Source organism: Phocoena sinus, chromosome 20 (assembly GCF_008692025.1).
Source record: "Phocoena sinus isolate mPhoSin1 chromosome 20, mPhoSin1.pri, whole genome shotgun sequence".
Taxonomy (NCBI): Eukaryota; Metazoa; Chordata; class Mammalia; order Artiodactyla; family Phocoenidae; genus Phocoena; species Phocoena sinus.
This window is the reverse complement of record NC_045782.1, coordinates 33850115-33863595: the sequence shown is the minus strand read 5'-3', so window position 1 is coordinate 33863595 and position 13481 is coordinate 33850115. Positions and strand designations below refer to the sequence as shown.

The window sequence follows — 13481 nt, the reverse complement described above, 5'->3', positions numbered from 1 at the left end:
CTGCCTCTTATTACTGAGTAGTCGGGCAAATGGTATGCCTTGGTATCATGTGTGGCTTGTTACTCAGCTCGCCCACGTTTCCAGAAAGCCCTATTGTCTATTATTCATATGTCACCTAAACACGTGAGCCAAGCAAACATGTTCTTCATGTACTGCTCACTGCTCACCCTCAGCCCGTGCCAAATGGCGACAGTCCTGACCCTTGGAAATGACATGTTTGATGGGAGATGATTATTGGACTTTCAAATGTAAATCAAGGTCAGACCCCTAGGAAAGGCAAAAACAAAACAAAACACACTCCTCATACGTGTTTCATATACATATTTATATATATTTCATGTACAAAGTTACATTCTGAACCCCAGGGATTCCATAATAGAAATAAATACTGAAATAACTACATTGCTAAATGAGCTTTTTGCTCACAGAAATGAAGCATCAGCCTCTAAAGAAACAGCAAGTGGGACCCTCTAGAACCCATTTTTAAGATTATAGAGGCAAGTAAAATTCTGAATAAAATGTCCTGGACAAAAAACAAATTCAGACCATAAAATGGCTAAAATATATTCAAGTGTTGAGAAGTGTATGACAAAATTAATAATAAAAACTTAATTTTTTTAAAAGAAAAGAAAAGACATTTAGTGTTACAAAATAGCATAACCCTGTTAGAAAAGCATTTATGATTTCCACATTTAATTCTCTCTTCTCTTCTCTTCTCTTCCCTTAGTACAAACTGGGACCAAAACGAGTCCCTTTCTCAACGTGATCAATTAAGAAGAGCCCTAAATCTGGTTGAATCCTTTGGTAATGGTCATAATACTCACAAGGAAATAAATATTCAGTTCCACAGCATTGGCAAGACACACGTTCTTTAGGACAGTTAGTATTATGAGACAATTGTTTTGCTTTGTTTTGTCACTAAGGCAACCTATGTTAAAGAGTCCATTCTCACACGCGGGAAGACCTTTACAAGAAATGAACAACACAGAAACTGAGAGAATATATCTTAACCTTTTCTATGCAAACACGCTTCATGTGAAAAGTTATGTGCTGCATATTTTGTACTCAAAATGTTTTACAGTCTCAACAAGCTGCAGCTATTAAGATATTCATTCCTATTTTTAAAATTTAGATCCACACAAGTTAGAAAAAAACACTCAAAACTGAGTTCCTAAAGAATATTATCCCTTTGCCTTATAGGGATTTGAACCTGCATTGAGCAGTGGGTACTACGTTGATGTATATGATACTGTCATTTTTGTAAATCAGCCATGTTTGAACATCGGAAATTTCACATGGTTCAACATCACACATAACCCAAACATAACAGAATGAGAAAATTCTCAGGTATTCCTTATTTCTTCCAACAGGGGTAATTTTTTTTTTACATGGAGAGACCAACCTGAGGTACTCAAGCCTCTTCTTTACCACTGATGTGGTAGCTACAGGCAATTACACCAACCACTCGCTGCTTACAAGAAGCTTACATTTTGGCATTTTCTTCCTAAGGCTACCACCTTGACCAAAGTGAACGCTACAAGAATATAATAAGCCTATTGTTGGGGGAAAAGGTGCAAGTAAAGCAATCTGCAAAAAATATTTAACTGAAATTACAAACATAAAGACAAGCTCTTAAAACAAATTTTACAGACATTTTTGTACTCTCTAGTCCCTGAAGTTAAACAGGGCCACAGATATCTGACAATTTTAGATAAAATTAACTACACACACCTATATTCCTTAAGTTAAAGCCGGTAAGCTTAGAAAGAGCAATAAACAACCATTGTAACATGTTTGCATTTTTCATCTTTAACTCCTGATTTCCTAAATTACAGTCAGTCATAGAAACATGTAAAAGATCAAACAGTACCTGGGGTCTGATTCTGGGATGTTTACTTCTTGGGATTAACACTCCCAAACACTTTGGTGTCTCTTTTTTGTGAATTTATACAACATTCCTCCAAAATATTTAATAATGTGGGGTTTTTTTTTTAAGGTATTGCCAACAGTGGCTCAGATTTATAAAATAAAATAAAATAAAATAAAAACATAGCTTATAAGCTATAGAAAAGTGACCTAAGTTTTGGTGCCCTGAAAAAAGTGACTAAGTAGCTCAAGTAAAAAAATTATCCTTTTAATACAGCTTTTACCAAAAGTTTTTTTTCTCCTAGCCATCTAAAGTGGCCACAATTGTACTGTGTACATAATGTGCTTATAGACACCTGTGGCCAAATGGATCCAAAGGCCTCCTCTGACGCATTAAATCCTGTGTACTTTATAATCTAGCCTAATCATCTATATGCTTAAAAGACACTGGTAGTACTTTTTACAAATATCTTTCCATTACAGTTCAGAAAAAAAGTCATTGGTCCTTAAGGATGCTTAGACAATCTGAGACTTCTGTTGTTTCCTTTTCCTGAAGCAGTCCTTCCGATGACTGGGGGGCCTTTGTCCAATAACCTCATATTTTAAGACAGTGCTTAAACTTATATTTAGTTTTGCTTAAAGTAATGGATTAAGAATGATAAATCATAAATTTTCAAGAAGTCTGAGAGGGAAAAAAACTGCAGCATAATGGTTTTTAAAAACTTATTAAACAAGAAAATCAATTATACCCGGACTGTATTTTTTAAATGGGCATTGGAGTGAAAAGGTTGTAATGTCAACTTTTACTTTATGCTATTTTGTCTTCTTCTCCTTCAAAGTCTTCTTCATTGAGGATGGCATTTTAATCTCAAAAGGGCACAAAAGCTTAAATACCATTTACATACAGAATATCAAGTACTGGCAGTTGTGTAGTTTTATACAGAACAAGGGAAAATACCGTTTCTAATTAAATCTCTCGTTCAGTTCATTAGGCCATACTCCATCACCACTACAGCTTTACTCTTACTAACTGATAAGAGTAGTCCAAGAACAACTGGTAAACAAGTGAATTTTTTACACGGAAAAAAACTCATCCAACCACCATCATCCATTGATACAAGAAATCCAAAACACAATTTCCTTAAAAAAAAATCCTCCCATTGCTGAAGTGTATCTTCTAAGCCTTAGAAATAATAAACCTTTCAAACATGTCAGTATGAAAATGAGTGAGACTAGTCTCAAAAACAAACAAACAAGCAAACAAAAACACCCAGACTATTCAGAGAAGCAGGCCTCATAAACTTTAGAGCTCTAATAAGTCAGAAACAAGAAACTTTTATTTAAATAGTGTAGTCTTAATTTCTTTAATATAAAATCCCCCCCCGCAAAATCTGATGAAAACAAAGTTTTATATACCATATAAACAAGATTTGTCAGATTTGAAAGTGAAAGTTAAAGTAATTTACAGTTAGCTTTTAGCCCTCTCGGGACATTTAGATAAATCCTGATAATCTACCTGATATTAGTTTGTGTCAATTTTATAATACATTGGGGAAAACCTTACTATTGTACTTAATGGTACAGTTTCAGTTATCAAGTGTTTCCATTAATTTCATTATGAGTGATAGCTAAAAAGTGACCCCATCAAATGAAGTAAGTGACATTAGCTGTGGCAGAGTAAACCACAGCTGGATTGCTTTCTAAAATTCACCAGTTTGCAGAAAGTAAACATTCTTTGATTTGTTCATAATATACTGAAATTGCCTATAACACTGGTGCAGTAAAACAGCTAGTTCCTGTATTGTTACAGTAGGACAGATTTTATAGCATAGTTAACAGAAAAAAAATGCTCATACATTATGTGGTGAAACTTATTTCACAAAGAGAGCATTAAATAAAGGGAAAAAGGGAAAATAAACCATGCAGAAGAGATGGCTTCCCCGTCGCCACCTGTTTCCTATGGGTTCACTCACTACCATACATCACTTGCCACACTATCAAGTGACTCCTTTCCGCTTTGGCGACAGAAGGTTCGAGTGGAAGATCCTCTCCAAGAAGCTCTGATTCTCCACCTTCATCACCTGGTGGATGAAACGGAGACTCCGGTTACGCATTTTGAAGATACAGGCTGATGCACATCAGACTCATGGTTAGTCCATGAGCAGCATGCATAAAACTCGTCTGACGCCCATTTCAGAGAATACAGTGAAAGAAATGCCATGCGTCACAACCTTCGCTGCCTAACTTCTGAAAAAGACTACTGAGATCAATTTCTCATAGTTAAAATATTACAGGATACGAAAAAGGAAATGGAACAAAAAAAAGATCAAATTCAATTTTAAAAAAGTATACTTACTATTAAAATCAACCTATGCTTTAAGACAAATTCTGCTTTTCAGGCTGGATTACCTAGAGATACTGACAAACCTGGTTAAGCAATTTTTAGTGGAAACGAAAAGACCACATAAAGATTTTACGGACATACTCTTTAGTATGGCTCAGGCTACCATGCTGCAATCGAAGAAAAAGTTCCAAATCACCCAGCCCAGTGAAGGCCATCTCTCTCTATAAAGGAATTCTGCGCCAACAGTCAGTGCACTTGGAAGTGACTCCATTCCTACTGACATCACCATTCCTAACCTTAACATTAAAAGCCCTGCCTCAAAAATGTGTCAACAAGCCTTCTGCATCAGAAATTTTAGTTTATACTAATTACATGTGGCACACTGTCATTTATATGACCCTAAATTTTATATTCTTTTTTATTAACAGAATTAAAACTGAAGTATTAGTCACCAGTCTACAACATTATATTTTCTAAGGCCTTACATTTAGAAACTTTTTCAATCATTGTGATTTTAGGCCAGTCCAAAAGTTTCTTTTATTTATAGCAAATAAATAAATTTACATCACAGTGCTTTACAGATTACAAAGCACTACACTTCCACAAGTGTTTTCTTTGAAACCTCTCTGGCCATTCCTTCTGAGATCCCTTCATAAGCTCTCATGATTCTTTAAGCGCAGTATTAAAGCAGGGCTCTATCCTAGAACCTTGTCTTCTGGCCCCTACATACTCTCCTTGGGTGAACTCATCAACCCTTGTGAGTGACTTTTAGTACCACTGCGTGTCAGTAGTCCTCATATTCCTCCCTCCTGAGATATGAAACCCTTATACCCAAAAGCCCGGTGGACATCTTCCACCTAGATAACTCCCAACTTCCATGCACTCCAAGGTCAACATGTCCAACACAGAACTCCTCATTCCACTCCCTCCAGATCTGCTGCTTCTGTTCTGATAGTCATTAACTCTAAGTAAATGGATCACTACCTCTTCCTTCACGTTCTGTCAGTTACCAATTCCCCATCACAGTGCTAGTCTACTCCTACCATTTCTACCTTACTCATTTATTTTTTCCTAACCCATTCCCTACCTCTAGTCTTACACCTCCAATCCATTTACACACACATATAATCATATTGCTCTTCTATTTAAAGCCCTCCAATAATTTTCCTTTGCTTTAAAGTGCAAACTCCTTAATTAGGTATATAAAGGCCTTCCATAATCCAGCCCCTCCCTCCATTTCTAGATTTATCTCTGGTCAAATTTATATTTGCTTCTACTCCATGTTCCAGTCATTTTTAAGTAGTTTTTCTTCAACTAAGGTGGTTTCACATTTCTAAGCCTTGGTCAAGCTATCTCTTACCTTGGAATGCCAGTCTCCCCAGCCTTCCCCATACCATCCCCACCCCAATTCTTCAGACTCATGCTCTTCAGTACTGAGTCATCTCAAGCATCATTTCTTGACTTCCTTCTTCCCCTACCCCTAGGAAAAACTGACTACTCCCCATCAGAGCATCTGTAACACTGTAATTTATTAACATGTTTCTATCGCTGTATTGTTCTGTAACTTACTGCAGGGAGACTTTGTCTGATTTGTTTTTGTATCTCATGCTCAAGGCTAACAGGTACACAGTAGCTAATTATTGTTTACAAGGTGAGAAAATGAACAAATGAAATGAATTTGGTTACAAACAACACTTTATGAAGTATTTTTATTTCTCCACTTTGCAGGTGAGGAAACTGAGGTCCTGGGAGGTTGAATGATTTCCCCAAGGCCTTCTGACTCCATATGCTCTTCACATATACCTCAACATACGACCAAACCCTGCTGTTTTCTAATGCTCCTTCAAATAAACACACCTTGGTATAAAAAGGAAAAAAAAATCATGAAAGTAGGAAAAAAAGAAATATAAAATCATTTTCCAAGTAAAGAGTTCAAAGAAAACCTCTTAGAAATCACATATCTGAGTTTCTTGCTTACTGTGGGTGAAAATCCACATCACAGAACAGTGGAAACAAAGCCCCAGAAGCAATGACCTACCCATTCGGAAGTCAATGTAGCCCTCTCCTCCACTGATGACAAGCATAGACTTCAAGGGTGTCTGGCTGCCAGGCTCCTGCGCAGATGGCCCTGCTCTGTCAACCGTTAGATCTGTGCCACTGCTGCCACTTTGTGGGCTGATGACTTGACCTATTTATACAGGAACAGAAGTGAATATTACCTGTCAAGGATTGGGGTGGGAGAGACTCATTTTTTCTGAATATTTTCAGAAAGCTGAACAAGGTAAGTACATTCTAATACAGCCAAAGTACTAGGGATGTTAGAAGCCTCTGAACGATCAGAAAACATCTATAAAGGTCATGGAAGCCCAGCTTGAAATCCAAGTAAAGCTATTTTGTACTAAAACAGAAGTAGGTCCAGAATCCAGCATGAAATCTGTATGTGGCTCGGCTGGTCTTAGCTGCCGGCTTCAGACTATTATAATATACATTGTTTTATCTGAGGGGTAGTGGAAAGATCTCTCCCCTGGAAGGGTACATGTGTGTTTACGTAAGAGACAGAAAAGTCTTCAACTTAAGCCTTATGAATTTGGATATTCATAATTAATATTTGAATTGATTTCAAATCCATGGTCTCCTCATGTTTAAGAAAAGTACATCTTATTTTTAATTTAGATTATGCAAATAAAATTACTGGGTAATGTGTAATTTGTTCTAACATTTAAGTTCTAATGTAGAATCTTTAAGCATGAAATGATAGAGAGAAACCTTGAAATATCATTGACACTATAACCTCTATGAGTGTGGGGTATTTTTTCTTGCCAGGTCTGCTGTCCTTTGGTCGAACTACACAGACCACGCCTTTAGGTGATAACAGGACAGAGTCCCATGATGTGAAACACTTTATAAACAATTTATGTTGGACATGAATAGGACAGTTTGATTTATTTTCACAGTGCCGCATTCATGCGTTATTCAATTATACTCAAGAAGAAATCCAGCCTGCTAGAGATAACTTCTGTTAGCAGACTAGTTAGTTTTGCCACAGAAGCAAGAGCACAGTGGTATGATATTAAGGCCATCCTGAATGGTTTAATCCTTAGGGCCAACTGGCCAACAAACAACAATGTTGCCAATTCCACTTCCAGATTTATACCCAACAGAAAAGTCTCTCCCATATGCACAAGAAGGTCTACTGCAGTACTGTTTTTTAATAGTGGAGGGAAAACAGAGAAAAAGCCTAGAAGTTGATCTATAGGAGAATGGATAAAAGGTAGCATATTTATTCAGATATTAGAATACCACAGTTAAATGAACGAACTAGATTTTTATGCATAAATATTAACAAATCTCAAAAATGAGAAATAATTTGCAGAATAATATATATGTAACATAAGACTTAAAAATACAAAAAATACTATATATTGTTTATAGATATGTTCCAATGTAGTAAAAATACAAAAACATGGGCAGAAGGATAAATTTCAACTTCAGGATAGTGGTTATAGATGGACAGGAAAGAAGGAAGAGAAGGGGATTAGAGAAATATAAAGGAGACTCAAAGGGGACTCTATGGCATTATTATTATTTTTTTTTTTTAAAAAAGCAAGAAAAGGAACTTCCCTGGTGGTCCAGTGGTTAAGAATCCATCTTGCAATGCAGGGGACGCTGGTTCGATCCCTGGTCGGGGAACTAAGATCCCACATGCCGCAGGGCATGTGCCCATGTGCCACAACTACTGAGCCCGCACGCCACAACTACAGAGCCTACATGCTCTGAAGCCCCTGTGCCACAAATACAGAGCCCACACAACCTGCAGCCTGCATGCCACAACCAGAGAGCCCACATGCCACAACTACAGAGAAGCCTGTGCATTGCAACAAGAGCCCATGAGCCACAACGAAAGATCCCACGTGCCACAACTAAGACCCAACGCAGCCAAAAAATAAATTAAAAAAAAATTCCATTTTCTATAAGTTTATTCTGAGGAAATAACTATACAAAAATATACATGTACATTTCAAGAAGTTCATTACCATGTTGTTAAGAATACTGAATAATTGGTTAGGGTACCATGTGCCAACCCTATACTACATACATTTAATCATTTAATCTTTGGAACATCCTTGGGAAAAATTATAGTGGCTAATTTTATGTGTCAAATGTCTTGGCTCTGGTGCCGAGACATTTGCTCAAACTCTAGTCTAGATACTGCTGTGAAGGTATTTTTTAGAAATAATGAACATTTAAATCAGTGGACTTTGAATAAAGCAGATTGCTCTCCATAATGTGGGTGGGCCAATCAGCTGAAGGCCTTAAGAGAAAAAGAGAGGTCCCTCAAGGAAAAGGGAATTCTGCCTCCGGGCTGCCTTTACACTTGAGCTGCAAACATCAGCTCTTTCCTAGGCCTCCAGCCTGCCAGCCTTCTCTGCAGATTTCAGAATTGCCAGCCCCCATAATCACATGAACCAATTCCTTAAATTAAATCAATCTCTCTCTCCCTCCCTCCCCCTCTTTGCACTTGCTCGCTCGCTCTCATACACACACACACACACACACACACACACACGAACGCACACCCTATTAGTTCTGTTCCTCGGCAGAACCCTGACTAATACACTGAGATACCACCATGTCCAACATCACACAGTTGGTGTGGCAAAGCCAGATTTGAACTTTGTCTAACTCCTAAACTTGCCTCTTACAGGGAAAAAAAATCCAAACCATAGGTCCTGCTTACAGATGATCAATAACATCACTTTAGTATTCTCAAGGGACAGAACATTTTTCACTGGACGTCATCACTGCCACCTTTCATCTGGATGGTGCTTTATAGTTCCCAAAGCCCTTTCATTAATCTTTACAACAAATGAGGTTGGCAGAGCAGATATTAATCACATCCACTTAGGAAATAAAGAAATGAGTATCAGAGGTTAAGCAATTTGCTCAAGACAACAGGGCAAGTGGGAAAGGCCCAGAACCCCCGACTCCTGCTGCTTCTTGGCATAGCGCTAAAGGTATCGGAGCACATTTTCCATCTCTTCCTGAATATAGCCTTGATGATGGGGACTTCTTTCTAGAAATCTCCTTTATGAGGCCAAAACCATTTTCGGCATTCTGCAGTGACAAAATAATACCATTGCTCTTCAAAAGTAAAGAAGTCTAAAATCAAGTTTGCTTTTGGGGTAGAGGAGAGATTCCAAAACAGCTTCTATCAAGTATCTCTATAGCACTTTATTCGTACCTCCGTTATAGAACATTTCATGCGTTATACTGGAGTTATCCCTCATTTCAGTACTTAGTATTAGACTAGGTAGAGGAACCAAGGGACAGACAATTACAGTTGGCCTTTGAATAATGCAGGGGTTGGGGCACTGACCCTCTGCGCAGTCAAAAATCTGAGTGAAATTAATAGTCAGCCCTCCATATTCATGGTTCCTCTGTGTCCACAGTCTGCATCCAAAGACTCAACCGACCATGGATCATGTAGTAGTGTAGTGTTCACTACTGAAAAAAATCTGTGTATAAGTGGATCAGTACAGTTCAAATGCACATTGCTCAACAGTCAATTGGACATACAACTTCTCAATAGAACAATCTAACTCACCTGGGACTGCCACAAAGAATTTCACAGCATCCCTGTGCCCGTGGAAGCAAAGCTGTGCATGTGCCATTGAACAATAGGGTATAAACGTCCCTGGTGTCACTTTATCACTGTTTTCATCACCATATACACGGATGACACTTCCAGGACGATTTCCTGATGCTCCTGAGGTTTTATTTGCTGCAACAGAAAACCAAACACCAAATATTTTCCTCTAGAAAACAGTCATGATGCAAGAGATTACTGGTTAATCCTTATGATATTATCTAAAAGCTACAGCCAGTTGAGATAAAACAAGGGCAGCAATGCCAACTCAAGACAAAGCTGGGAAAAAAAAAAAAAAGATATACAGCATGCTAGTTATTTTTAAGTTTCTCAGTAAATGGAGTAGGGGATTTTGCCAGTCTGGCAATGGCTAAGTTTACTTTTTAAACACATCTATTAATTAAAAAAAATCATTTTAGTTAATAAAAGAAAAGATTTCTTAGGTATGTCTGTTTTGTTTTTTAATCCTCATTTTAGAAAACTAACTGGTTATATAGCTTAAAGTAAATAGGTATATTTTTTAGCAGAATTTTTATAGTTTATCTTTTGATTTTTTTCTCCCTTGTGGTAAGAATATCTCCCTTGAGGGGTAGTAAAAAGTTGTGTTTAAAAGGATCCATCCAGTACAATAGAGTAGCTTTTATTTACACCAGACTGATGGTTTGCTGAATTATTTTAGAATGACCAGACTCACAAAACATCCCCATTCCATGGACCAGTAAGTAAATGAAAGAAACATGATTGGTAACAGGAGTAAACAATGTAGATTAATGACAGTGTTCAGAGATGTTTCGTGTTTTTATTGGAGGGAAAACAAAGTCTGAAAGAAAGGTCAGCTGCAACAAAAGATGATAAACAGACTAAGCTGCTGAGCAGTAGCTTGGTGGCCACGTAACAGACATTAAAAAAAAAAAAAACAAAAAAACACCTGCTGCAATGCAGTGACTGCAAGTGGATGACATTTAGGAACATTCAAGAGGGTATCAAGAGACGTGAGAACGGCCTCACGGTGGCCATGAGAAGCCAGAAAGAAGAGTGTGGTTCAGGATCTGCACTTACCCCTCAGCCCCAGTAAACGTCCCTGGTGGAGGATTACGGCTAAAGTGAGAAAGGAGGAAAGGGGACATGGAGAGGTGCATGACAGGGAGGAGAAGGATTACTATGAGATGCCACTCTCAGCGTCTTCTATCTGGCAACTCAGGAGCTCAAAACTCCTAACTAAATTAACAAAATCCAACTTGGTATAATACCAAGAAACACACAAAGTTCTTAGCAAAGCCTCTAAAGAATATCTCTGCTCAAAAAGGACAATTTATTTACTGTGATTTTGCTTTTCTTAATTATAAAGCAATTTAAGTGAATGAGAACTTACTGGGGAACATTTTCTAAACGCTAATATTTCCCCCTTTTCTTTAAGAAATCCCGTGCAAGTAACTATGCTAAAATGGAACTCTGGTCTGTAAAGAACTGAAATGAACTCTGGGGATCCTGGAATCTCTTAAGATATAAGAAGTGATCTAAACATGTAGATTTATAAGTAGTTGTAGAAAATACAGCTGGGATTAAGAATTTAGGTTCTTTAAATTGGTGGTCCAGTGGTTAGGGCTCCTTGCTTCCACTGCCAGGGGCACGGGTTCTCTGCCTGGCTGGGGAACTAAAATCCCACAAGCCTCGCGGTGTGGCCAAAAAAAAAAAAAAGAATTTAGGTTCTTTAAAGGCTTCAGATATACCACCATCCAGTCCTCCTCCTTTCCCCTGAAAATTCTGAGGTGTTTATTTATTGACTTATTTTATGGACTTATGGCACTTTTTTTTCCCAAATCATTCCCTGCCCATGAATTTTGCAACACAAAAACACTTATTTAATGAATGATCAATGTAATGGAACATAATATGAAAAACATACAACGCACATTTTGTTCACAAAAATAATAATAATGAAGCAAATATAAAAAACAAACAGTGTACATATTGTTCACATTCTTTTCAAACAGAGGTAAATGTCTTGTCTCCAATGTCAGGAAGGATTTGCTGACCTCCTAAGAAACTTTTCCCACAACTCTTAAGCCAAATGGAATATCCTAAACTAACTGCCACAGAGATATGGAAAACTAGGATATTAGATAGTTAGGTAGTGTTTCTGGATACTAGTACAATAAAGCTGGAAGAAAAAATGGACATCAACCATTATTTGAGATGAAACAGGACCATGATTCCTGAAATGAGAAAGAGTTTCTCACAATGAAAAACTTTTAACTGTAAATATTGGTCCTGATATACTTGCTAGAGTCTATAAATTTCATAGAAAGAGTGAAGGAACAATAGTTAGATCTCTGCCATCAGTCTGACTTTCTGAATTACCACAGATTTGCCAATAACTAAACAATTCCTTCTACCTGAATTCCAGACAAGGCTGTTCCCCACAACTCTCCTGTGACAGTCACCTAAAAACGTACTTACTTTCTGTCAATGGGATGGAGATAATGACACCGTTTCCTGTCCCTACCCACAAACGATTGCAAGACACCATAAGAGCTGTGATCCTCACAAAAGAGAAGCCCAGTTTTCCAGTACCTGTATGATGGGAGAGAAGACATTTTATTGAAAAACTAGAGCAGATGATGTTTTAGGTTCCAAGTCCCTAAGAGTAGCTGGACTAATATAGCAGAGAGGAAATGTGACCAGAGCTAGTTGGATGTCTCCTGAAGAAGGTGCACATCAATCAAGGCAAACGCTCATTTGGCTTTATCATCTAGCTGACAATTCACGGTTAATGGAAAAAGAAAACTCTAAAAGCGGCTGGCATTACATTATCATTAAGAAGGAAGATGCTGTGGATCAGGAAATATGATACAGGATTTACTTAAGGAGCTGCAAAACCAAACAAACCAAAACACAAAACAAAACAAAAAAACCTCAACCTCAAAACAAAAAAACAGTTTACTAGATTGGGGAAGTTAAATGTCCTTCCATTTCATAAACGGAGAGAGTTCTTGCTTGCCTTAATTTTCTTTTCACAGGTAAGAAACAATCTTTGCTAACAAAACCTATATTCTTTCCTTGTTTATATATTTGAGTCTAAAGCAGTTTAGAAATTTTAGGATACCATATGCATGTAATTTAGAAGAATAAATGCACTTTTTTATTTCAAGGGAATTTTTAAACTGATCTTATTTTCAGGGATTTGAGAGGCAAAATTATTAAACAGATAATACATTTAAGACAAACAGCATCTAGTTACTCTTAAGTTCTACTTACTAGAAATGAGAGTATGATCATAGAATCACAGTGTTAGAAGGAACCTTAAATAGTCTAAGCTAGAGATCTTTAACTTATGGGCAAAGTATATTCCTGAAATGAGTTTATGTCTATGAGTATATATGGCTGATTCAAGGGAGAGGGCACATCAGGTTTCCTGAGGGCGACGACTCTAAAAAAGTTAAAAAACACTGATGCAGTTCAACCTCTCTTCATAAAGAAATCATTTGTGACAACCCCAATAGTCATACAGCACTGGACTGGGATGCTAAGGATACTGCAAGGAACAAACCAAAGATAGTCCCTGCCCTTCATGAAGATTAAGTTCTGTGGGGGAGGGAGACAGTATGTATGATACTGGTACAA

The 13481-nt window shown here is 37.5% G+C and overlaps 1 protein-coding gene across 7 annotated transcripts in view; it reads right to left on the bottom strand.

Annotated features, from left to right (window-relative positions):
- Window positions 1-304: 304 nt before the first annotated feature.
- The window catches only part of SPAG9 (sperm associated antigen 9), a 138096-nt gene continuing 124919 nt past the window's right edge, over window positions 305-13481 (bottom strand). For 3 of the 7 annotated variants that reach the window (XM_032615049.1, XM_032615050.1, XM_032615047.1), the window contains 5 exons: window positions 12318-12431; window positions 10917-10955; window positions 9816-9992; window positions 6249-6398; window positions 3182-3947 (listed from right to left, as the gene is read on the bottom strand). In XM_032615049.1, coding sequence (XP_032470940.1) covers window positions 3832-3947; window positions 6249-6398; window positions 9816-9992; window positions 10917-10955; window positions 12318-12431 — 596 coding nt within the window. In that variant the 3' untranslated portion in view covers window positions 3182-3831. Of the gene's footprint in view, window positions 3948-6248; window positions 6399-9815; window positions 9993-10916; window positions 10956-12317; window positions 12432-13481 lie in introns of all 7 variants that reach the window. The other 4 variants (XM_032615046.1, XM_032615045.1, XM_032615048.1 and 1 more) reach the window with 2 other exon arrangements.